The sequence below is a fragment of the Sminthopsis crassicaudata genome, chromosome 5 (genome assembly GCF_048593235.1).
Source record: "Sminthopsis crassicaudata isolate SCR6 chromosome 5, ASM4859323v1, whole genome shotgun sequence".
Lineage (NCBI taxonomy): Eukaryota > Metazoa > Chordata > Mammalia > Dasyuromorphia > Dasyuridae > Sminthopsis > Sminthopsis crassicaudata.
In genome coordinates, this window is record NC_133621.1 from 33,241,530 (window position 1) to 33,268,008 (window position 26,479).

Here is a 26,479-nt window from a genome sequence, read left to right on the forward strand (position 1 = left end):
TAAATTACATTCACCCATTCCCATCCATTTAACTGACACCAAAGATGTTGATATTTAAAATTTCCATATCCTGTTTGACCAAATCTAACTTCCTTTGGTTCATAGACCTTGTCTTCCATGTTCCTTTGCAGCATTGGACCTTTCTTTCATCACTAGACCTATTCACAGCTGAACTTTGACCCAGCCATGTCATTCTTTATGGGGCTGCTTCTAGTTAGCCTTTGCTCTTTCTTTAGTGTGTTCCTTCCTCTCTGAGGGGTTCATCTTCCAGTGCCATATTGTATAATTTCACTACTGTTGGTGGGTCTTTCTTGGCAAAGGTGCTGGAGTGTCTTCCATTTCCTTCTCCAGGAAGGCCTTTTATGTGAGCTCTCCCTTGTGACCTGTTTGTTTTGAGGAACCCTGCACAGGACGGCTCATGGTTTCATTGAGCTACAGAAGCCCTTTGACACAACACAGCAATGATCCAGGAAGGGTGCAGGATGGCTGAGTCCTAAGAATTAAAGATTGCTTATTTAGGGCCTTCCCCAAAATGGAGGTTCCAAGAAAATTCATCCATGGAGGAAGGAGACTGCAAGAGCTGAGCTACAAGACAGCTGGTGACTATGTCTAGAGAATGACTGATATTTCCCCAAGTGAAAGAATGAAGGAATAATTCACCGCTAGCAGCAAAGCCAGTGTCACTGGATCCTAGAATGAAGAATAAGATGAGATCAGGAGGGGTGTGGGGGCCCAACTATGCAGCTAGACAGGACTGGGTTTGCATTTGATCCTGGAGATAACCGGCAAACACCACCATGATCAGAGTTGGCATTTAAATAACTGTACTGTGTGCCAGGCAGTAGGCTAGGTGCACCACACCAGAAATCTTGTTTGTTATCACTGTCCTGATTGACATATGTGAACTGCGGCCAGCACCCAGCTAAGGGCTAGTCTCTAAGGCCAGATCTGAACCAGCCCTTTGTCCACTGCACCATTCCTTGTTTTTCTAAAAGCTGCTTAACAAAAAATGCTACCAAGGTGGATGCAATCGGCCTTGGGGTGTGATGGACCAGGAGTGAGAGAGTAAGGATATGGAATGATGTCATGGCCGTGAGCCTGATGTGGGAACCCAGTAGCATCCTCAGCAAGAATAAGGAAGTTAGGGAGAGGGGAGATGTCCGGGAGGCAGTTGGAGACACAATACAGAGATAGGACTAAAACACAGAGCTGGAAATCATCTACTTGGGGGTGATCATTTCTATGAGATCACTAGTTGGGGTGGTAGGGGGTCTAGAACAGACCTCGGGGCACCCCATCATTAGTAGAGACAACCATGGAACGTTCAGATGGACAGTCGGGAGAGCTCAGAGCTATGGCAATGTGGAGAGGAGAATGTCAGAGAGAAGGGGCTGACTAGTAGGGTGAGGAAGGGAATGTTGGTGACTGAAGAACGTTCAGAGAAGTGGAGACACTGACCGAAATCTGCTGTAAATACAGCTATGGACGTGAAGTGAGGTAGAGGATACCTGGTGAAGATGAGAGGGATGGAGTGAAAGGATGGGGAGACAGACCATGTTCTCCAACAACAGAGAAATCGTAGTCTGGAGGGAGATCGGCCAAGGGAGGTGTGAATTCCATCTCTTTTCTCCAGACAATTGCACTGACTGCCTCTCCCCAGTTCCCTTCACCACCAAAAAGCATGAAATGCATCATGGCCTTAACTCTGCTTCTTAGAGTCCTTATCTTAATGGGAAGCCTTTCCTTATTTTTCATCACTCTCCTCATGTGTTTGAGTATTTAATCATCCATTGATATATTGTATTTCCTAGAAGATTGTAAGCTGTTTGAAGGCAAGTGCTATTTACATTTTGTCTTTAATACTTAGTTATCATAGGTTTTATACATAGAAAGTATTTGGTAAATATTTGTTGAATGAACACAAATTCCTTTTAGATTACAGAAAACGTGTCTGTTTAAAAAAATATTATCTACCATTTTGTTTCATAGGATGACAGATTGAATCAAATCAAGTTTGGGGATTGGTTTTTTGGTTTTTTTGTTTTTGGTTTTTTTAAACACTGTTAATATTGTGATAAATTTGGTCAATATAAGATGACTCCTGAAACAATCAGACCTATTCAAGAATGTTAAAATACAGAGTTGCAACAGAAAACTCAATTTCATCAATCAAGTAAAAAACTCCAAATTCTTTTTCACTGTCTCTAGAAGGATGTTTAAAATGGAGTCACCAATAGTAGTTTCTCATGCCATTCAGCTTTCCATCTGTAGTTTTACTGTCATATTTGCTCTCTAATTGTAACCCCTGATTAGATGCAGAAATTCTCATAAACATTTCAAGATGGAACTACTTTCTTCAATTCTGTCCTATGTAGTTTTATTTTCTTGATGTGTATAGGATTTTTTTTTCCCTCTGTTTTTATAACACATGGTTTCTGTCACATTCTGATGAATAAAATTGCGATTAAGACATAGCCACTAATTCATTCTTTAAATATTTATCTACATCTTCTTGGTTAAAAAAAAAAAATACAATCCAGAAACAAAATGCTGCGTGCTATTGTTTGGACTTAAAATTATGTTCTCAACATTAGCTCCATCCCAGCATATCCAACTTGGGAAAGCCATAGATTTTTTTTTTAAAGCAAGATTACCTTTTCAATTTGGGGAAAATTGGGATACAAGTCTCATTTGTTTTTCCTCTATGTATATAAGTGTACACACATAACACACAAATGTTATATATATATACACATAATACATACCCTATGAAAGCAAGAGGCTTAAAATGTATAGATAGAAGAAGAAATAAAATAGATATCATGAGAAATTCAGGATTATTGAATTTAGAATTACCACCACATCTCCCTAATAATAGTTTAACCTTCTTCCAAGCATTTGAAATGAAGACAGATATCATGACTATAAAATGTTGAAGGTTTTTAAAAATATACCCCTATACTCATTAACTTTTACTTAAATACTCCTCTTTGAATTATTTAGCACATTATATGATTAGAGAGGCTTTATGATATAGTTAGAAAATACTAAAGTTGGAGTTAGGTTTCTGTTTTGGATATTCTATAAGTTGAACAAGTGGGAAGAGGAGGGAAAGGAAGAGAATGAACACTGATAGCTTAGCACAGGCCAGAAACTGTCTAGGCACCCTTGCAAATATTTCTTTGGCAAGTCATCTAAGCTTTTGTCCTTCAGTTTCCCCATTTATAAAGTATGAGACTCTAATCCCTAAGGTGCTCACAATGTTAGAATTCAATGACTGCTTTTCCATCTTCTAAAGTAAAACAGACTCCTTTTTAGTGGTTTAGCATATATGTCTACTTTGGATGATCCTGTGGATGCCCCATTGAAATTTATAGGCAACTATTCCTCTTTAAAGATTAAAGGGGCTTTTTCTTCTAAAAAGGGAATACTGGGAGATTTTACAAATTGGCACTTCAACTCTGTAGAGTAGAATTGTGGATGGTGTGCTATTGCATTTAGATGAGGTACGCTATGTCTGCCTAATACACATTTTCAGTTGATTGGGTATTTGCTAAAAGTGGGTAATTTAAATTATCTACCTGCAATTTAATTCTGGTAGATCTCTAGTTTTTAATCTTGGAAGTGGTTAGTATGCATTTAAATGAAACCATGAATTGGTATGTAATATAATTTACATTTTTAGTGGATAGATATAAAACTCTTACTATATAGTTCATAGATATTTGTTGGCAAAAGTTAAGTAAGGTACTTTTTAGGACTTTCTCCCATTCTCGATTCTGATCTTGAATACTCCATAGAATATTACTCATTGTTTGCATGGAAGATTTCCAAAGAGGAACTGAAGAAGGGCCTGACAAGTGAAATCAAGGACTTGATAATCCTGTTTTTCCCTCCATTTATCAGAACTGAAACTAATGTGACATTAGTTAACAGTATCTTCTCCATCTTTAAATTTGTTCATTTCTCCATAGACCAAGGGGCATTGGAGGTGAAGCCTTCTCTTGACTCATCTATCCTCCAATTTCTGTCATTTCTGCCATTGTCACTAAACTCTCTCAGGTGATGTTCTGCCACTGTTGCATCTCTGTCACACATTGTCTTCTAACATTTTCTACTCAGCCTCCACTTTTAGCATTCCATTAAAAGGTTCTTTGTAAGATACATGGCTTTTCTCTGAGCAAAGTTAGTCTCAGTTATCATCTCTGTCCCTTCTTGTATGCTTTTGACCTAATTGACCAGTGTGATATAAAATAACCTTTGTTTTTGTAATCCTGCTTCCTGTTTCCTTTGGACAGTCATTTAGTACCAATTTGCTTTACATTGTTTCTTCCTTAGTGCACTTAAATCAATATCTAACTTGAGATTTCTCTACTATTCTGCATCTAAATTCTCACTCTTCAGAAGTTGATGGATTCTAGTATGTGTGAATGAATAGGAGATATCTATTGGATAATCAGTCATCTTAATATTTTGATAAAAAAAAATAATAGTAGTTGAAGGGAACACCAAAAGTCACCTAGTCCATAACCTACTCAAAACCATATTTTGGACAACTGTTAGCCAAGTAGGATTAGAAACAATTCCAGTGTACATATTTGGAACAATTAATGTTGAGTTTTAATGAGTAAGAAAGATTATTTCTCATGTTCTTCAAAGAGAGAACATAGAGAGCAATTGATCAAAATGGAAGCGAGGCCTCCAATGGAGACAAGGAGACAGAGTAGAAAATGAGAAGAAATGGCGTTAGCTCATTTGGAAGCAGGGTTTACAGTGAGATTTGAACCTCAGGTAGAATGGTGGTCCCCACCAAAACTGGAAGCATAATGGATTACTACTGTTTCTTTACCAATAGACAGACTTATTCAATTACCTTCTACCCAGTGGGACTGATTGGGTGCTTTACCGCAGTAAGTTAATAGTACACTAGGGGTTAAGAATTCTTACCACAAGCATGGTCTGAAAGTTGATAGCTCTTTTACCCACTTTTCATGGTCCAAAAAGTCGTGTGGGTCATACCCCTTTGGGTTCCCCTCTGGTCCTCCTTTCTTATCCTCCCGTCTCTCATCTCTTCTGTTGCCAAGTCCTGTCAATTCGCCTTGTTGACTGGCTCCTGAACAGCCACAGAGCACCAGCACCCGGGAGACTCTGTTTCTAATGGGATCCCCCTAGCTGAGCCATCTCAACTCTTAGTTTCTGCCTCCTTGACCACCTTTCCAGCATCATTGCTAAGGAAACTCTGACTGAAAAGACTGAACCACAGCATGCCCTGTGGGTCCCGCTGCTGCCCCTTTTCTACTCACAGCCAGACTGTGACCCGAGTTGGCCAGCAGCTCTCCCAGCCTTGAGGCTGCCCCTCCTCTCTGTCCCCACTCCAGCCCCAGGACTCTGCTGGCCCTGCCTTCTGGGCCCTGGGGCCAGCTGCCTCTTCTTCCTAGCAGACGGGCTTTCTGACCCAAGAACATTGGCTGGTTGTCTGTCCCAGCCCTGGTTCTCTTCCTCCCCGAGTCTTTGACCTGGCTTCTTTCAGGTCCCGGCTGATCCTCCCTTTTACTGGAAGCCCTTCCTGACGCCCTGAATGCTGCCCCTTCCCTCTGAGAGCCTCTCCTTTGCTTTGTATGCAGCTTATCTGCTTGTGGCTTTTGCATTTTTGGCCCATCAAACTGTGAGCTCTGAGGCTGAATGCTTAGGGTTTGGGTCCTTTCTTTGTGTCCCAGCCCTTAGCAAAGAGTCCAGCATGTGATCAACTCTTCAGGTAAATGCTTGACACACTAATCGTGTCAGGAGATAGTTCGAGTGCCCCACTGTATCCTGGTAATATCAGAAGAAAGCAAGAAGGTTCCTAATGCAGGAGAGAGGCAAACTCCAGTCAGCTTATGGACTGGCATGGAGGGGGTGTCTATATGGTGACATCATGGTTACAATGGTGCCTTGTGAGAAAAGGCACAAGAAGTAAAGATCGGATAAAGCAATTTTCTAAGTCCCCAACATTTTAGTTGTTGGTACTTAAAAGTGTTTTTGCTTTCTCTGCCCTTCATTCTCCTATATGAAAGCCATCTCCTTCCCTGTTTTACCTGCTTATTCCTTCACTTCAAAATCTCCCATATTTTCCATTTTCACAGCCAAAATTAAACCCTCATCAACTCATACCTATTTTTTTGTGACATCCTTAGATCACACGACCTGATTCTATTTCTTTCTGCCCCGATTCATTTAATACACAGTTCCTCAATTACCTTCTACATGTGTTCATTACCTTCTATTCAGGAATCTGTAGGTAATTCTGTTAGCCATATTACAGATAAATTTCTCTACTTAGGATTTGGAACTCTATCAACTTTCCATTCCTTTTATTCTTTCTCTGCCCCTATTAGGCCATTATTGTCATGTTATGCATTCATTTCAACATGGACTCTCTGCTAAATAATAATATTCTTTTACTAAATAAATTATTTATCAGTGTCTGTGCTTTCTAACATGACATTTCCACTTAATAGAATGCCCTTTCCCAATGTGTTCCCATGCATCCTTAAAATCTGAATTTAAAACTCACCTGTAGGAAATATTCCATGAATAAGTAACCCTTCATCTGAATGTTTTCTCACATTATTTTTTTCTTATTTCTTTTACATCTAGTTGGTAAAATATTTATTTACATATTTGGTTATATTGGTTTGAAATGATCTTTAGCTGTTTCATACACACAAATATATATGCATACATACATGATTTATCTTTCTAAATAGAATTTAAAATCTCAGAGCAGGGGCTCTGGCTTTTCTTTCTTTCTTTCTTTCTTTTTTTTTTTTAGTATATGTTCAGTGTAAAGTACTACATTTTGTTAAGAGACCTGAAGTCATCACTATATATACTCATTATAGTTCTTTAAGATTTGTATCAAGTTGGATAAGTTGTCCCTGATAATTGTTCATTTAGACATGAATATGACTCCCATTTGCTCAGCCCAAGTTGGAGATACTGTTTACAAAAAAGCAGATCATAGATGTGGAGTAAATATGGCCTGCCGTTATTATTGGGGGGGAATATATGTTTTTATTTTTATGGGAATAAAATAACTTTTTTTTAGGTTAAATGATATCAACTATGAGGTTCATGTATTTTTCCCCCCTTTTTTTCATTCCTACTTCATTAAAACATTACTTTTGCCACAGGAAAAATTGAGATGCAGATAAGGCTTTGAATAGAAAACTCAAAAATCCCGGGTGCTTCTCAGAAGTGAGAGTTTGCAGAAGTCTCTTTAAGCTGGGTTGCCTGCCTCAGGACTCTTTTCTTTTTTCAGGTTTCCTGAAATGCAGTATTTCCAGCAAGAAAATGTGAGAAAAATTCTTACAGATGTTCTTTTCTGTTATGCGAGAGAAAACGAGCAGTTGCTTTATAAACAGGTAATGAAAATATCGTACAGGTGGCATCCATTGACTCAAAATTTTCTATACAGCTTGACAAATGATAGCGCAATAATGTAGGCTTTATTGTATCCAGAGTTGTATCATAATGCTCAGGCAATCAGAGAGATGCTTGTCAGCTGCATGCGAAGAAAAGTAAGCTCATTGACGCACATATGCTTCCTCCTCATTATAAGACATTCCACCAAATTGTCTTCTATAAGGCTGCTCAAGCTTTTCTTTCAACTTTTGGGAGTTTGTTTATAAACAGCCTTTTTGAAGCCAATCTAGTAATAAAACTTTCCATGGTTGTAGGTATAAATATTGTATCCAAGTGCAGCATTTTTATAAATATGTGAAATAATATAAAAAGTTATGAAGTGCCCCATTAGTTGTCTAAAAGTTAGCAAAAAATTAGTTTCAACAAGTTGCTTATAACAATTGAAAATGCCTATTAAGTTTCATCATGATCCTATTACCTGACCCTTCACATATTTATTAATACTTTTTAACATAATACCTTTTCCAAAAGAGGAAATTTCCATTATTTACTCATAGTATTTTAATATAAGTTTAAGTTTATTGTGACTTTTTTTGAGGACAGAGAATAAAACTGGCTATATTAACTATATATTGAAAACACTGATTGCCTAGAAAGGCATAAGCTTAATTTGTTCATTTTTTAAAAAAAATTAGATTTTACTATGTAAAAAATAAATTCTATATCCTGGGTCAATTATCAAAAAAAGTTCTGTTTTGTTTTTTGTTTTTTGTTTTTTTAGTCAAATATTGGCTAAACATGAAAAAACACCTATTACAGAAACAAAAGAACTCAATAGGAATAGAATTCATTTGAAAACCTTGTATATAACAAGGCCAAAGAACAATTATCCAACCTGCCTTTTCCCTCTTTTTCTGTTTGTGAAGAAGAGCAAAAATTGTATTAGGGCAATCCTGTGCCAATGGAATGTGGTCGTGCTATCAGAAATCCAGTGTTGCTCAGCCCCACCATTTCCAATAAATGTGACCCAGAGCACTTGTGTTGAAGAGTAGATAGGGAAATGGAGGATCCCATTCTAGATAATTTAGACAAAGTCTATCATTTATTGAACAAGAAAGTAATATTATCTGACTCCTGGGTATGACTTAAAAGGCTTAATTACCCCCTGTGCATGTTTAAAATCCTGTAGATTCTTTACTGAGAAATAATACCTTGCTGCAGAAGGACTGAATATTTAGCCAGATCAAATTTAAGAAAAAACCTTGAGTTTCATCACAAGCTGTTAAAGCTATTATTTTGTGCTAGGTGACACCCCGTTTAACATAGACCATATTGTTAATAGTTATGGGATTTTATTGAATTAATGAGACTGTTATCATGTAGTAGAATGTCTTGCTGAGTTAATTGAAACTGCAGAGATTATATAAATGGTATTAATGAACTTTGACTGCCTGATGCCTCGGCTTTAATAAAGACTGCGTGGTGGGCTAAATGAACATAGGCAGATAAAAGAACAGGTTCAATCTTGTGAGCCTACAGGCTGTTGAAGATGGAAACTTCTTTACCTTTATTTTCCACTGGTACAAATTTGGTTCTGCAGCACTTACTGAAGAATAGCTCAGCTGAGGTAAAGCAATGAGACTGCAGAAATGCTGACAGGATAGAGGAGAAAACGCACATTTTAGGGCCCTGGAATAAGGGAATCTATTAGAAAGTGTGCTTGGTCACTTGTACAAAATATGAAACCTTGTCACTTGGAGCATCTCTTCTTCCATCAGACCTTCCAGAAGATTCTAGTGGAATTTCCATTTGTAACTGCTCACCATCTTGCTAGCTTTCTCCTGCCTATTTAGCAGACATCAAGTTTGTCAGGGTTTGGGGCAGCTCTGAAAGAAACCTTAAGAGTTTAGATGAGAAACAAACCTTGGAATAATTTCTGGCTTGCGTCTCTTCTGGTGGACAAGTCAAAGGGATTCTTGCTTTCCGTCACTGGGGAATTACTTACGTTCCTTTGGACTTGATTTAGTGTTAACTGCAGTTAGATGTTCAGTATACATCTCCCTCCATTCATGAGCCACCCTGCCCAGCTCTTTGCTCCCCTGTTATCCATTCACCATGTATTATGTTGTGCTTTGATCATAATAAAACTATTTAATATTAATATTTATTTAATTTTTCTATGTTATTGCTTCCTAATCTTCTGAATACAAGCAAAAGTTGTGGCTATTTTGTGAGTTTGAAATTTAGCTTGTCTTCTCTGAGTACCACTTCTAGCACAGTATGCACTTAAATGTTTGGCTTTCAACAGACTCATCAGATTAAGTAATCCCGGAAATCATAGATTTTATCTCTAATGTACCTTAGAGATTAACTCTTCCAAGTCCTTAATTTTACCACCGAGGAAAGAGATCCATGGGCTTTGGGTGACCTGCCCAGAGTCCCACAGCTGTATTAAGGGGCAGTTTACTTGAGCCCATATCCCTTTTCCCAAATCTTAGAGCTCTTTCCACTATTGATGAGAGTTGATTAAGCTGCTGACTTTCAGCATATTAACCTAGAACAGTTATAATAGATTTTCTCTACTATATTAGCTGACTTTAATATAGGAATTTAAAGTTTTGCACATTGATTTTATACATATTAACCATTTGATTCACAACAACCTTATGAAGTATATTCCTTTGATTATAAAATAGCAATTTGCATACTGTGCTAGTTTAAAACATACCAATCTTTTGTTGTAAAATATATGAAAAATTTCACACTCCTAAAATGTCTATACATTTTACATTCTTTATTATGAATACCTTACTATAAAGATTACTATGAAGAGAAAATTGGAAGATCCAAATGAAAAAAAATTTAGTACATGAATTTTAACTGAGCTTTGCTCATTCTTCAATATTTACAAATATTTTTTAAGGATGTGTTATAGAAATATCAAAGTTACTTATGAAACAATTAAAAAAATTTCCATGGAAAATTTATAAAACAAACAGACAACACTTGAATACAATAACAAGCATTTTTTAAGATCTGCAAAAGAAGTACCTAGAAACAGTGTCTCAGGAAGAGTAAGGCTTCAGAGGAAGGAAGATTTTATGGGGAAACTGGGAGTCTGAATTCAATGATGGTAAAACAGTACCACCCCCTCAGGGTTTAAACTCTCCCAATTTTCCTAAGTGCCAAACTTGCCTATCAGTCACACATAACAGCCAGGTGTAAAACAATAGTACATGTACCTGGACAGAAAGAGACTCTGCTTCTGAAGGAGCAACATGCCAGACTAGGAAGAGAATTTGTTACAGGATCTGACGACTGAGAAATCTGAACCCACCCCCATCAAAGTCTGTGTGTGGTCATGGGCCCAGGTTATATATCCAACATCTCATGGGGCATTTTCTGGTGGAGATGCATTTGGATTTCTCAGTCTAAAAATATGACTTTGTTTCTTTGTTTGCTTTTGGTGGATTTCTGGTAGATCTGTGCGAATCTGTCCTTGGATTAGGGATTTTGGCCACATCGCCTGTAACCAGCACCTCCTCAGTCTTGCCTACTCTGTAAATTTAGGGATTTACAGTGCAAGCTCATTTCCTGTGTTCTTCAAAGCAAAGTCCCCATCTATGCCCTGAACAGAATTTTGGATAAAGGGACCAGCAGTGACAGGTGTGTAATGAAACAAAAATGAAGTGGCCCCAAGTGGTACTGTACTCATTACACAGCCTAGATTAAAACTTGCTCAGTTAAACTCAGTCATACCAGAGTCCACTAATGCAGAATTTACGATCACTTAGATGTACATTGTGCTAAAGTTTTCCTTAGCATCATCCCTGAGGGGCCAGCATAGGGGGAAGGAGACAAAAATGTTGGCTAATTAAATTAACAATTTAAACAAGATTGTCTGGGAATGTTTGCCTTCCTGTTCTCCTCCACTCCCCGTTTCCCCAATGATTGTGTCCTTTCTTAAGCACCCTTCCTGATGAGAGAACTGCCATCTGTGGGAGAGCAGGGAGACTTCCCCCCTTTCCACCCCCCCCTCACAGAGACAGCGCAGGGGGTGAGAGCTACTCCCAGACCCCCCATGGTCTTCAGTGAAATACACGCCTGCATCGGTGGGGAGTGAGCCACTTGCCCAGATACCCCCAGATGGTCAGTGTTGTCCCCTGAGATGTCCCCTCCCTTGCTGGCCCGCAGAGGCCAGAATCTGACTGTTGTGGAAAGTCTTCACAGGGGCAACGGGACAGAGAACAACGGAAGCCGTCTGTTTTATGAAAAGTTGTGCCAAAGATCAGAGTCAGTCTGGAGTCAGGGAGGCCTGAATTCAAATCCAGCCTCAGATGCTTGCCAGCCACCAGAGCCTGGTCAAATTACCCAACTCCTTCCAAGCTCAGTGACGTCATCCATAAAGTGATGGGAGCAGTGACAGCTGGTTTGGTCATAGTTCCAGAAGTAAAGGAGGAGCAGGGAAGAAGGAAAAAGGGAGGACTCGGCTGGTGGTGACGCAGCTGCGAGGGGGTTCTGAAACGTGACCAGAACCCAGTCCTAGACTATGTGGGTCACGGAATGGCCTCTCAGCAGCCCCAGGCTAAGGCCTCTCACAAAAGGATCAACGCCCCTGGATGCTGGTTTGTGTCTGAGAGGCCTGTGAGAAGGCAAGGAAAGGAAGCAGAAAAATTGTGAAAAACTGCGACAAGAAAATCTGGGGAGTTTGCAGGGTGATTTCATTCAGATTCAAGGAAGAAATCATTCCTGGGTTCAATGGATTGTCCTTAGCAATAGACAAAAAAAGGCCAGCATCCAAACTAGAGAAGGATAAAGAAGTTGATTTGCTTTTTGTTTTCATTACAAACCATTATTATTAGTCAATATCAAAGCCAAAATGATAAGTATTACAGATACATGCAAGTTGCCTGTATACCAACATGGCAAAAAGGATAATTAAGCATATAATAACAGCATAATGAAATCTAATATCCATAGATTCAAAAAAAGGCCTTTGATGGTATAGCACTTTTTTTTTTAAAGACACTAAATAACATTGTGATGATCACATACAGAAAATATGTGGCCATATGTAAGTGTGCAAGATATTTATATAATCCAGAGCAGTTATCTAAAAATCAAGAGCAAGCATTATAAAGGGAGGAGAAATCCTAGATAATTATAGGTGAACAAAAATGGTCACTTTCTTCATTGTTATTTGACACACTACTAACAGTGCTAATTATAACAAAAATCAATTCACTTTAATATTTAGTAAGTGCCTTTTATATTCAAGGCACTGCTCTGGACAGTAGTTGGGGTTATAAAGACAAAAATCAAAATAATCCCTTCTTTGAAGGAACATACATAGGGGAATGAAAGGGACCTCGTGTCACCAGTTCTCAAATTATATATAACTGTTTTTTATTAAATAAAAAAATGAAAAATAGGTCAGAGAACTAAATAATCAATACCTAAAAGCAAATAAAAAAGATCATCAGGTATATTAGAGTCAGGAAAACTTGATTGTGAACCTGATTTCACATCTTGATTTAACTGCTAGTTGTGGGCATCCTATGCAACTCACTTATCTTAGCCTAAGTTTTTTCATCTATAAAATGGGGCCTTGGAGGTCTCAAAGGTACCTTCCGCCTCTAAATCTAAGATAGTTTGAACTGAGAAAGGAATTCTTCATTCAGAAACACTGGGGAAATTGGAAAATAAGTGGCAGAAAATATTAAGGCCAGCTTCTTACAATACATACTGCATTGAATTCCTACTGGATGTAAAACCTGAATATAAGCAGCCATACCTTTAAAAAAATTAAGGATAAAAAGCAATCCTTTACAACTGTGAATATGATGAAAATTCAAAATATTTTTTTAAATGGAAGAAATTATAAGTCAAATTGGACTATCTTGATTATATGACATTATAAAAGATTTTAAACAAACAAGATTCATATAGCTAGAATTAGAAGGAAAGTTAAGAATTTAAATTGTCCTTGACCTGAATATCCATGATATAAATCTTATACTTAAAAATTGCCACACACTATTAAAAATAAGACTATACTCCCCTTAAAAAAAGAGGACTTCTTCATGGTTACCCAAAAAAGTGAAGGATAAAGTAGGCAGTTTTTTTTTTAAATAAACCATTATAACTAGTCAGCATCAGAGCCAAAATATTAAATGATATTAATATATTCAAGAATAATAATTATGTCCAATTTGTATTTATACCAAAGTTGCAAGGGTTGTACAATGTCAGGGAAATTAGTAGCTTTCTCCAATAGACAGATTCTCAAAGGATATCTACAATTTTCCAAAAATGACACCTGAAAAAAATTCTACAATTATTATCACTAATAATTTAATGCAAATTAAAATAACTAAGAAATAATTTCATCTATCAAACTTAAAAAGAGCATTAACAATGCAAAAATTCAACATTAAAGATATTATAAGAATATAGGCATATTGCATATTTACTTGTGGAATTGATATTAATACAACTGTTAGGGAGAATAACTAGGAATTTTGCAAGAAAAATTATTGAGATTAGTTCTGATAATCAGTTAAGTGCCTGCCATATGACATTTAGTGTGGTAGACCCGAGGGATACAAATATAGAACAGTTTTTGTTCTTAAGGAGCTTACATGAACTGATAAACACTGTAGGTATATAATAAATATAAACTTATTTATACCAAGTAAATCAGGAAGGGGCTCAAGAAGAGATCTGGGGAGTGAGAAAAAAACTTTTAGTGGGAGCTGACTCTTCATTGAGGCTTTGAAAAATTAAAATTACACACACCAAAAAAATCCAAACCCTGAATACAGAAATTTTATGGAAGTATTTGTAATGACAAAAGAGAGGGAATCGAAATATATCCCCAGCCACTTGGGAATAATTGAACAAACCATGATAAGTAAATGTAATAGAGTATTGTTACCTTCTAACAGATAACAGATCTCAAGAATTCAAAGAAACAGAAAAACTTAAAGTGGTGCAGATTTTTAAAAAAAAGTACAATCAATGTACACAAAGACTAGAAAAATGCAGATAAAGACAACTTGGATTAAATTCAGCCAACATGATGGATAACACTTTATTAGAACAAAAGCATACAGTTTTCATGTACCTTTCCTTTTTTCTTTTTTATTAATTTGTAAATTAACAAGACTTTTTTTCGTTTCCTTCTACTTTCTCTACACTTGTCTGCTCAAAAAAAAAAAAAAAAAAAAAAGAAGAAAGAAAAGAAGAAATAAACCCATGTAGCATATGCATAATCAAGAAAAATACATTCCCATTTTGTCTTTGTCAAAAAAGATGTCTCCCTCCATATTTAATTCATCACCTTTCTGGCAGATGTTGGGTACCATCATTGAGCCTCTGAAGTAATGTTTGGCAGTTATGTTGCTCAAAATTTTTAAACCATGAAAAATCTAGGGAAACTTGTATGAACTTACATGAAAGAGAAAGTCCTAAACCAGAACTATTTAGATGTTTATAATAACATCCTTTTCCTGTTAATATTTATTAAACTTGAAAAGTGGAAAGCAGTGATCCCTAGCACTTTATTATGACATTACAGTAACTTTCTGTAAAAGTACTATACTTTAGTAGACAATTTTGCTTATCTTTTTCAGTGAGTATTCTTTATAAAGATGTGTAGGAAGTAGCTATTAATGTCAAACTCAAGTAATCAGCCTTTTTAAAAAGGTGCTATGATTGCTTTTCTATAATACATATATAATTTTTTATGTATTAGTACACCTAAATTTACAGAATGGTCAGATAACTGGCAACTAGTTAATTAAAAATGATAATTCAGTTTAGATCATTGTATGTAAAATAGTTTATCCTCTTAATTTCTAGAACTTCAAGTGAATGAAAAGGTAATGATTTGAACACATAATATAAATATTTGTTTTTCATATATTAAAGGCAGATAGCTAACTTTTCTTTTGAAAACATTGGTAAAATAAATTGCAACTACTTAGCAACCCTAGCTAATTCAATATAGAGACTATTATATTTTTCATTTTCTACCTCAGATATAGACTCTTGAAATTTTAATAGTGGATTTTAGAAGTGTTGAATTCTTTTAAGAGTTCAGATAGCATAGCTTTTACTATTATCTACTTTACTTTCATGTTGAATCATTACTAAACTTCCCTGTTTAGACTCCAAACCTTGCTTTCTTTACTACCTACTCATTCTGTAACCTACTCTTCTCTATCGTGTTCTTGAAGGTGAAAGCATCTTGAAAGTATTGATTGTGTTATTTGTATTTGTAGATGTACTGCTTAGCACTTATAGGCAATTAAGAGTTACTTGCCTTCCCTAATTTCGCAGCCATCATGCTAATACAAGCCATCATCACCTCTTTAGACGTTGCAATAACTTTTTTTTTTTAAGTTAAGAGGTTAAATGTTACATGTATTTTTAAAAGCAAATGGTCCATAATAGAGATTAAGAGTTTTGTAAATAGGCGTTTGTGTTCCATCCTATTTAGTATATGAAATTGATTATGGGTTGGAGCAAGGGAATAAATTCAGGGGGAAGATATCACATAATTACTACTGTTCTGAATAGGTTTAGTTTGAAGTATCCACAAGCTGTCAAGGCTGAAAAGTCCCACAGTCAGGTGAAAACATGGTATTGGACTTAGAAGAAATATCAGGAGATTTAAGTTGTTCTTGGAGATGATAATTGTATTTGTGGGAACTGATGACATTGTCAAGTGGATAGAGAAAAAAAGAAAAGGGGACTTAAAATAGAGATCTGGAAATAGCCAACGTGACACGCATGGAAAAAGCCTGCAAAGGAGACAGAAGCCATCATTCTGGCAGAGACGTAAGACCTTATCCCCCTGCTCCCTTTCCGGTCTTCTTGCATCTTATATCTTAAGTCCTATTCTTGATTGACTCAGTGCCAATGCAGTGAAACAAATACAACGATGGAAGGCAGGAGGCTGATACACAGTTGAATGGTATTCTTCCTTTTCCCCTGAGAGGTTGGTGACCTGGCAGGCGTGAAAGAATGACTCTTCTCTTCAGGGAATGAAGTAGGGTGGGGTGTCAAAGGAAAGAGGACGGTGGAAGAAAGATTGGGGAAGGGCTTCCTGGATGCCTGCTCCTGCTGGATCTGTTTGGTGTGGGATGTGACATGTAGATAGAGCAATGAGTGCCTGCTGCCAGTGTCAGTGTCATGGAGAAAAAGTATGATGAAAAGCCAGCCTTAGAACCCAAGTAGCATTTGTGTAGCCACTATATTTATATATCTAAATAGTCCCAGAGGACATTGTCATTGTACTATTAATTGATGTTCATGATGAGGATCCTGAGACATTAAGGTAAAGTAAAATTATGTTTATTAACCTTTGCTTTAGAAAAGAGTCAAGATGTCCATCAAAAATATTCAAAACAGAAATTTCTTTCCATGTAGGGAAAATTCACATGCAACAGTGTATTTACCTGTGGTCCCCCCAAAATTAATTATAATAGGGCATCTTAGTCATTGAATATTGCTTAATTATGTTCAATTAATCCTTAGGATTAGTAAGTCACCATACAAATTCAGTAGTAAATTCTGTTTTTGAAATTACTAAATGAAATTCAATTTAAAACCTTTGAATTGTTGGGGAAAATTTTCTCTTGCTTTTTAAAAATATATATTTTACTAGGTAAACATAAGGAGAACTGTTTTAGAGCTTTTGTTTCTTTGTCATATCCTCCAAAGGTAGGGACTTTTCATTATCCAATAGTCTAAGCTAGCTGACTTCAGCTCTTCTCAAAAGCTACTGACATCCTAATTCTGAACTATTATACAATGAAAACATTGGGTATAATTTCCTCCGGTCTACTTTTCTCTGTTACCCTTCTTACTGCAGATCTTTCTGCTGAAGCTCATGATTGTAATTTGCATAAATGAAATTCATATTTATGAGCATAGTTCTTGTAGCAACTGACAGGTGCAAGGTTGTCTACCATGCCAATTTATTGTCTGCTGTGTCATTTAAAAGAAAACCGCTCACTGTATCTTGAAGAAAAATAAATGCTGTAGTTCAGTTGAAACTGATAATTTTTTTTAAAAATTTCAAAAGGAGACAACTTTTTTTGATGCTATATGATTTTTTTTCTTGTTTTGTAGTATATGGTAATGTTACTGGCTATTGCAGATTCTAGAAATCCATCTTTGTGGTGTGCTCTCATCTAATGGATTCACTATCTTTTTTCTCATTTTCTTATGTCTCAGGGTATGCATGAGCTGTTAGCCCCGATAGTCTTTATCCTCCACTGTGACCATCAAGCCTTCCTACACGCCAGTGAGGCAGCACGGCCAAGGCAAGTCTTCCTTAGTCTTCGTTAACCACTGTTTCGTCCAGTTCTCCTTTTGGTCCCATTTGGTCCCAGGATTCCCCTGCCCCTCTACCCTCTATTTCAAGGCCTTTATACTCAAGGAGACATGTAACCATGTAAATGAAAAGAAGAGCTGAGACAAGCAGTTTTTGTCTGGGACGGGGGGAGGGGTTCACTTGTTTCTGTCATGTCCCATTCTTTGTGAGGTTTTCTTGGGAAAGAGGGTGGGATGGTTTGCATTCTCTTCTCCAGTTTCGGGTACAGATGAGAAAACCCGGCAAGTAGAGTGAAGGGCCCCAGGGTTGCCCAGCAGTCAGTGCCTGAGGCCCAGTTAGACTAGAAGCCCAGCGCCCCAGCTACCACCCATCTATCCGTCCTCTGTTAGAGCCAGTAGTTTAATCGTAGTTACTTTGTAAGTCTCAAGGAAGCCAAGCTGGTGTGCAGTCTCTGCTCTCTGGAAATGGACTTCTTCCTAAGGAATCCTTTTAAATTTTTGGTCAGTGGAATTCCTGTTTCAGTATGCACTGCAGACATTTGTTTTCTTTATAGTTCCATCTACAGCTTTGGGAATTCCTTATTTTCCTGCATTACTATAGTAATCCCGGAGCTGCAGGTGGCGAGAATCCTGGACTCTAACTGTGTGCCGCTGTGATGCGCCAGAATTCTGGTGCTAACCTTACTTCAGAATTCCGGCCCGTTGCATGCAGGGATGTTACACTTTGGTGATAATGCATCAATGAATTAAGAACTTGTGGTTGGCAATCTGGTTTGATTTTGCCAATAACTATAATACAAAACAGAGCCTGATTAGTGTGGTTGTTACTAACTGGGCATTCAGGGGGCACAATTACGGGGCCCCAGAGAAAAGCAGGAGCAAATAAGCCAGTTTGGCTCCAGAGGAAGACCAGCACCTTGGAGAGAAGAGAGCTGCTGCCTTCCTAAGAGGAAGTGAAAACTCCTTGCACGAGCTTGTTCACGTGAACAGCTCTACGTTCAGGGCACTTTGACCCCCAGATCCAGGTTCTTGTTTCCAGATCTGCCCTGCCTCATTTGTAAAGGAAAGGAAATAACCTAAAGCCACTAACGGAAGGGATTCACAACAAAGATAACCCCCAGCAGTACGTAGTTCGAAGGCCATTTTGTTTAGAGTGACTTTGTCATCCAGTAAAACAAACCCATTGTGCCAGTGGCAAGTTAATTCGTGTATGCTGAGGTAGACCACGTGGAAAGAGGCCTTGGCCATGAATCCCAGCATCCTGGAGATAGAAACAAACCTAGGGGCTAGCGAGTCCACAGGGCAGGACAGCTAGGTGGCGCCAGAGTGCTCAGTTCTGGGCCTGGAGTCAGGCAGACCCATCTGCCCGAGTTCAAATCCAGCCCCAGACACTTTCTAGCTGTGTGACCCTGGGCAAGTCACTTAGCCCTGTGTGCCTCAGTTTCCTCATCTGTAAAATGGGTTGAGAAGTTAATGGAAAATCATTCTGGAATCTGTTCCATGTAAACAAACCCCAAGTGGGGTCACAGAGTCAGACACAACGAAAAACAGCTGACAAGAAGTCTACAGTAAGATGGCCATTGTGGGTTGACTGCTAGCTCTGGGGAAAGAACGCCAGGGTGAAGGGAGGCAGGGGGAGGAATGACCATGAATAATCTCGAAGTGTACAGTCCATATCTGACTCATAAAAGTGCTGGTATGGGTGGATCTCCAGGTTTTCTCCAATTTTGTTAATTTTTTAGAAATTTGCATTTTGGACTCTGGTTCAAACCAATCTCCTCCTCCTCTCCCTTCTTATTCCAAGTATTCGTCCTCTGTTCTCATCCTCTGTTCTTACCCCATCCACACCCGCCCTCTGAAATTCCTCTTCTTGCTCTAATTTGAGTAAGGCCTGCCCGATTCCCCCTACCCACACCACCCCAGGCCCCAGGGAAAGGTAGGATTTCTCTTCCTTCTCTTAAAATTCTTAAGGCGTTTTGTTTGAATTTCTCCTCTTAACGTCTCTTATTCTTTCTTGCCATAGATGTTTTTTACTTTGACCCCCAGATTATATCTTTTCTATATTTTACATAGCATTACGTAGCTAATCACATTTACCTCCCAGTCAAAACTATTAACTTTTTTAATCTTCCTATGTTTTTTAAAGCTCAATTTTAACTTTTAATTTTTGCATAAAACTTTAGTAACAGCCAATGCAATTACTGGAGTAGTATTTTTACATTAAATTGTTTTTGTATGTCTTTGTTTAAAAATATTAGACTCTAAAATACTGTACAGAGAGGATTTACTTCACTTAAAATAAATGAATTGCCAGGAGGAGAGAGGATAGAAATGCTATTTTATCAATAGGCTTAATCCTTCAAAAAAGTAAACTAATACTATACAGATTGATAAGAAGAGCTGTCACTGATTAATTGCTGTTAAAATACAATAAAAATAGAAGCTATTAAAGCAAAATAAATTAATGTTTTGATATTGCAAATTTGACCAGTAACCATATTTTTTTCCCTTTTGGACAAACAGTGATAGATTGTAGAGTAATCAATTATTCTAGATCAAGCATAGTCAAGATATTTATTGTGACATTCAGTAATTTGTTATTTGGAATAATAAGATAGCTACTTCATTGTAGTGCAGAGGAGGCAACTAATTTGTTTTTGATCTTAATAGAAAGGAAAGACTTTATTTATTCAAAAGAGTTTCTATTTTCATTTAAGAACGCTAATTTTTCTCATTTGAACTGTATGGCAGAATATGGTTATCTCTATAGTGGTAAATGCAGAACACTGACCCAAATACAAACTTTGATTATTCACTTGTGTTTTGTTTCCTTTTTAAAGTGAGGAAATGAAAGCTCTTTTAAACCCTGAATATCTGGAACATGATGCCTAGTAAGTATAAAATCTGCTTTGACAGATTCTTTTCAATAATTTTTATATTATGGCAGTTAATAACCATTCTCCCCTTTTATTTTTAGTGCGATGTTTTCACATCTTATGGAAACTGCTGAACCCTGGTTTTCGACTTTTGAGCATGATGGTCAAAAGGTGAATTACTTAAAAATCTTTATGATATTTGTGATCCCCATTATAAACTTTGAGGGATGATCTTTAGGGAAAACAGGGGCTTCTTAAAAAAAGTTGATGTTCTCCCCAAAAATTAATACAACAAAAGAAATACCTGAGTCACTAATATCCATGTAATGTTCAAAAAAGACAGTGACCAATACGTAATGGATGTTTGTGTACAGTATAAAAGATGCCCATGCTGGGTGGTTCTGTACCAGTGTCTCCCATGTTGTACAATCACATCTAAAGTTTTTAAGAGAGACCTTGAGAGTGTCCTTGTATTGATATTTCTGACCACCTTGTGAGTGCTTTCTATGCATCAGTTCTCCATAAAATCATCTTTTTGGCAAGTATACAGGTATTGTGCAAAGTGGGAGGTACACAAGCAAAAATAAATCAGTTCTTGTCCTCAGAGGAACTGGCATTCCCTCAGGGGTGACAGCATGTACCTCCCTCATCCAGAAGTAGATGAGGAGTCTGTACCTGAGAAAGGGGGAGAGAGCTACTCAAAGCTGAGGGCATCAGCAAAGGGTTCCGCACAAGGGATGGGGCTGAAGGTGAACTCTGACAGGTGTTGGGGATTAGCAGAGGTGGAGGAGGCAGCAAGAGCATTCCAGGCATCAGAAATAACTGGGGCAAAGAAAGTGCTTGGAAAGAGACCAGTGGGCATGTCTGAGAAGCCCCAAGAAGCCTGACTTAATGAGTCAAACATAGAGCTAAGATTCTATAAGAGATCTGGGAGATGTTGATTGGGTAGATGATTGACATGATCAGATTTGTGATTAAGGAAAATCAGGGAAGCAGCAGGGTAGAGGCTGGACTGGAATGGGCAGAACTTGTAATTTTTTTTTTTTTAATATAGCTGTATTTCAATTTAATTTGTCTTCTTTTGTAGTCATTTGTGTTATTTTAAAACATTATTCTGAGGAAGAATCCATAGTTTTCAATAGATGCAGCTAAGCAGCTCCAGCCCCAAGACTAAGAGCTTCATAGGTTCATGCATGGAGAAGGGCTTTGCAGCTGGCCATGAGCTTAGAGTAAACCTAAAAAATGGCCTGGATATCTTTGGGGAAAAGTTTCTGCCAGACTTGCTGGATTTCAGGGAATGTAAACAATGACTAGGAAACTGAGAGGAAGAACAAACAGGAAGAACTGGAAGATAAAGAGAGACGGTTGATGACATGCACAGTGGCCTCTGGCCCACTGGAGAGATGCCCCATGACAAACGTGGGGAGGAGGCAGGCAAGCATCATTAGAGAGAACCCTCGAACCGATGGCCTCACAGAAACACTTAGACATTGGAGCACCACAAAAGTGGAGATCCTGGACAACACCGGAAGGAGTCTCGTCCCATGGACTCTCCAGGCGGACATTTTATGTCCCAGTTGTAGTGCCTGTGTGGTCTTCTTGGCAGGTGGCTTGGGAAAAACTCAATTGAAGGAATTTTTAACACATTAGCATTCTGGTGATCAACACTTCAAGCGGTTGCTTCTAATGTCAATTGCCCCTTCCCAAGGGAATTTGTGTTTTAATATTTGAGTATTATATATAAAACAGAAAATGCTCTTATTTTCTCACTGATGCCTAATGTAACTTGATACTGATGTTCATATTCTATAAATTGACTTAGAAAGTATGATATTTATGGAATGTGAATGACTTACAACAAATTTATTCTCTGAAAATAGATATGACTTTCTTTTCCTTTTTTCTTAAAAGTTTAAGTTTTAGGTTTAAAAAGCAAAATGCTAATGATAACCAGTACTACTAAAGGCACAGAATCAAACATGGCCATGTCTTATATGTCTATGCAGGTTAACTGGAAATATACATGTTTTTAAAAAAAAAAAAATTTAGAGCCATGCTTTCCTACTTTAAAGACCTTTTGGCTAAAAACTCTCTATCAATAATACCAATTTCATCCTGATGAATTGATAGATGAAGTAATTTGCTTGTGGTCACACGTGTCAGAAGCAGGATTTGGCCCAGATCTTCCTAATTCAACAAACTTCATGGCCCTCTGGCTTCCAGGCCAGGCTCATTTTCATCACATACACTGTGCCATCAAATTACTTTAAGGGGCTAAAACAGCACAGTGAAAGATAGTCCCTTTATTGGAAGCAATCAAATGCAACTTCTGCACATTCATATTAATTCCATGGAAAAGTTAATGTACAAAATTCCCACTAAAAAGAATATGTAGTCAAATGCTTATCTATCTGACTGATTTTAGTGAGTCCCTTTCTTTCTCCTTGAAATTCCTACAAATGAACTTAAGTTCAGCTTTTCCCATTCTGCTATTCTGGTTCCATCTGATACAGACAATGTAGATAATGCATTTCATATTTCAGGGCCTGTGTATATTTACTAAATGCCTGCTGCAGAGGGTGTGGCAATCTGCTGGACAGAATTACACTCTTTACCCTCAGGGAGCTTTCTTTCCAGTGATAGATATCTGACTGTGGAGCAATATAAATTTAGGCCTAAAGGATTATCTCCAAAGAAAACAAACCACTCACACAAATGACATCGTGTTCTTATTATGATAATTATTCTTAAGTTTGAAAAATCTGTTTCTTGAGATTCTTACCTTTAAACATTTCATTAAATATACTTATACTGTTTGCAAATAGAAAGTTTCATGGTTCTTTTTATAGTTAAAGATCTCCCCCTTTCAATGTCTTCAGATATTTTTAATTGACAGATGCAAATAACATTCTTTGTTATGAAAAGAAATCCTGGAGGTAAGGGAATATTCTGCATCACATTTATCTTCCATTATGATTTCAATGGAAGATAAGCTAAGCTGTTTAGCATGTAAGTGATCATCAGCATTACTTTCTACTTTCTTAAATTTAAGAGATTTTTATCTTAAGTATTCTGAGCAAAGGGAAAATATTTTTAATGTACAGTTTATGCCTGCAGTCTTTAATAGACCACACAAGAGCCCCTATCAAGCATCAGAATAATAGATTACACATGCTATTGATTTAATGACAACTCATACTACTCATGCTAGAAATTGATCTGATTTCATTAAACTAAACATTTTTAACAGGTTCATTCAGGATAGATTCCCTCCCAAGACTTCCACAATTAAAGATTATATTTCCTATAGAGATATAATTTACACAACCCTTTTAAAAATGATTATCTTCTGGTTTTTTGGCATAATTGATAAAAATTATACCTGGGGAAAAATACTTTATACTGACTGGCACAGACCCCCATTGCCTTATATTTTATATCTAAACTATGTAACCAAAATATGTGAAATAATCATGTGGACCATTTTTCCCAAAGACTTTTAAATTGCTTTCTTAGACAGAGGTAGACTTCCTAGAAGGGAGATGTCAAACATAGGACCTATGACACTCTTGGGTGTGAGCTGAATAAGATTAAAATACACATAGGAAAATATTTAACAAAATAAATAAAAATACAATAAAACATAGATAATATTAAGGGGATCCATATGTATAGTTTAGTGACTAATGTTTCTTTCTGATGTCTTAAAGTGAACGCTAAGTTCTAAAATACTAAATGCAATTTTAAAGTTGGATATAAATTATTAAATATAATTCAGGTAGAACATCAATAGAAGATGATTTTTAAAATGGTTCTTATCATACATAGCAGCACAAACAATCCATTTGATTTTAGTCCTGAATTTTTTAAAGTAATAATGTTTCTCATGCCAATTAACTTAAGACAATTGTTTTTTATAAGAAACAAATTTAAAAGTATTTAAGGATTAGTTAGCACATAGAAATTATTTTCTGCTACACAATAGGAGGTTCTTTAATTTATTTCGATCTGTGATCTCTTCAGTGTGTTATAATTCTTCCAAAGGGAGAGATGGCAATCGCCTATCACCACCCAACTCCTGGTCTGTGCCTTTTTTAGAATTCCTCCATGGTGCATCCCGTGCGCCAGATCTCTTAGCACTGCATACACTTAACTCTTGGTCTCACTACCTTTCTAGTTCACCTTCTTTTCTGTTCTTACATTTCTCTGATAATGCCTTTGAAAGAATGAAAACTGTCAATAACCTACATATTTTCTTGATATCCAAACTATCAGGATATTTAATGGAAAAAATACTTCACTGGAAGTAAGAGTTGGATTTACTTGCCAGCGAGGTTGCTTAGTGCCTATATGGACATGACACCTGGGGCCTGTAAACTGAAGGGGTTGGGCTGAGTGTCCCCAACACAAAATGAGAAGGGAAGCAGAAGGGAAGAGGAGGTATAGCAAATAGAGTGCTGGACCTGGAGTCCCTCCACGTCATTTAATGTCTATCTGCTTCATTTTGCTCATTTGTCTACAAATTGAGGAGAAAAAAGGCACCCATCTCCCAGGGTTCTTGTGAGGATCAAATGAAATAATAATTTGTGAAGCACTTTGTAAAGCATAAAGTGATATTTAAATGATAGACTTTTCTCATCCTCATTATCATCATAATTATTATTATTATCTACCACCAAAGGGATAGAAGCACACTGTAATGAAAATCTTACATCTATCAAAGTACTTTTACATTTCCTCTTTATTGATAGTAAGTAGATAGGATAGTTACTGTTATTAGGCTATAGCAGTGGTCCTCAAACTTTTTAAATAGGGGCCAGTTCCCTGTCCCTCAGACTGTGGGAGGGCCCGACTGGAGTAAAAACAACAGCTCACACTCTGTCTCTGCCCCTCAGCCCATTTGCCATAACCCGGTGGGCTTCATAGACATCCTCAGTGGGCCGCAGTTTGAGAACCCCTGGGCTATAGCCTCCTCTCCCTCACCATTCTTTCTCCATTGCCTTTTGGGGCAGCTACTAATCCAAGTGTCTTCGTCATATGCTATCATAATATAGTATTTGGTACTTAGAGGTACTTGTAGGTTAATTAATATAAAAAAATTGATGTGAAAAAGATAGACATTCTGCTTCAGAAAGAAACTTTGAGATCTTTCAAGGAACTGGACATTTTCTCAAATTCAATCCAGCGTGGTATTGCATTTAATTCTATTAATCTGTTCATTCTATTATTCTATGAATCCAGTCTATTGTCCATCAGCATTGAATGTCTAAAAATATAGGTACTGACAGATTTAAGTGCATCTCTTGGGTTGCACAATTGTGTCAGCGTAACTTAATTGATCCTTTAAAATCAAGTTTTACTGGCTCATATAAGTTAGGCCTGAAAGAAATCAGGACATCAGCTGATATGAATTCCATAAACTCTGGCTTTTCTTTAGGAGTTTCTAAGCCCAGATTTAGATGAGGACAGTATAACATTTGAGTAGAGAAGTCCTAGAAATATTAGACAAGGGATTTATGAATCATAGCTATATATGACATGTTTGAGATTCTTTACAATAGGATTAGTGATGTATTTGTAAAGTACTTTATTTTTTCCAAAAGACTTTGCTACCTGTGGAGTCCAAAAGATAGAGATAGAAGAAAATGAGAGCCAGGAATGATAATTATAGAGGAAATCAATTGAAGTATTGGACCACCCTATGGACTTTTGGCACACAGATTAACATTTTTAATGAGTATTTAATTGATCCAGAAAGCACAAGGAGTGGCGAAAACGGGAAGTACTGAGGGGATTTTTCCCATAAGGAGTCTATCTCCAGGCCAGAGCCTGACCATCCCTCCTTACCCAGTCTC

The 26,479-nt window shown here is 37.3% G+C and overlaps 1 protein-coding gene across 1 annotated transcript in view; it reads left to right on the forward strand.

Moving 5' to 3' along the window:
• Positions 1–26,479, forward strand: part of TBC1D5 (TBC1 domain family member 5) — a 578,427-nt gene that overhangs the window by 357,183 nt on the left and 194,765 nt on the right. The window contains exons 14-17 of the mRNA XM_074269720.1: positions 7,301–7,403; positions 17,650–17,738; positions 20,589–20,639; positions 20,726–20,795. Of these exons, the coding sequence (XP_074125821.1) occupies positions 7,301–7,403; positions 17,650–17,738; positions 20,589–20,639; positions 20,726–20,795 (313 nt within the window). The remainder of the gene's footprint in view (positions 1–7,300; positions 7,404–17,649; positions 17,739–20,588; positions 20,640–20,725; positions 20,796–26,479) is intronic.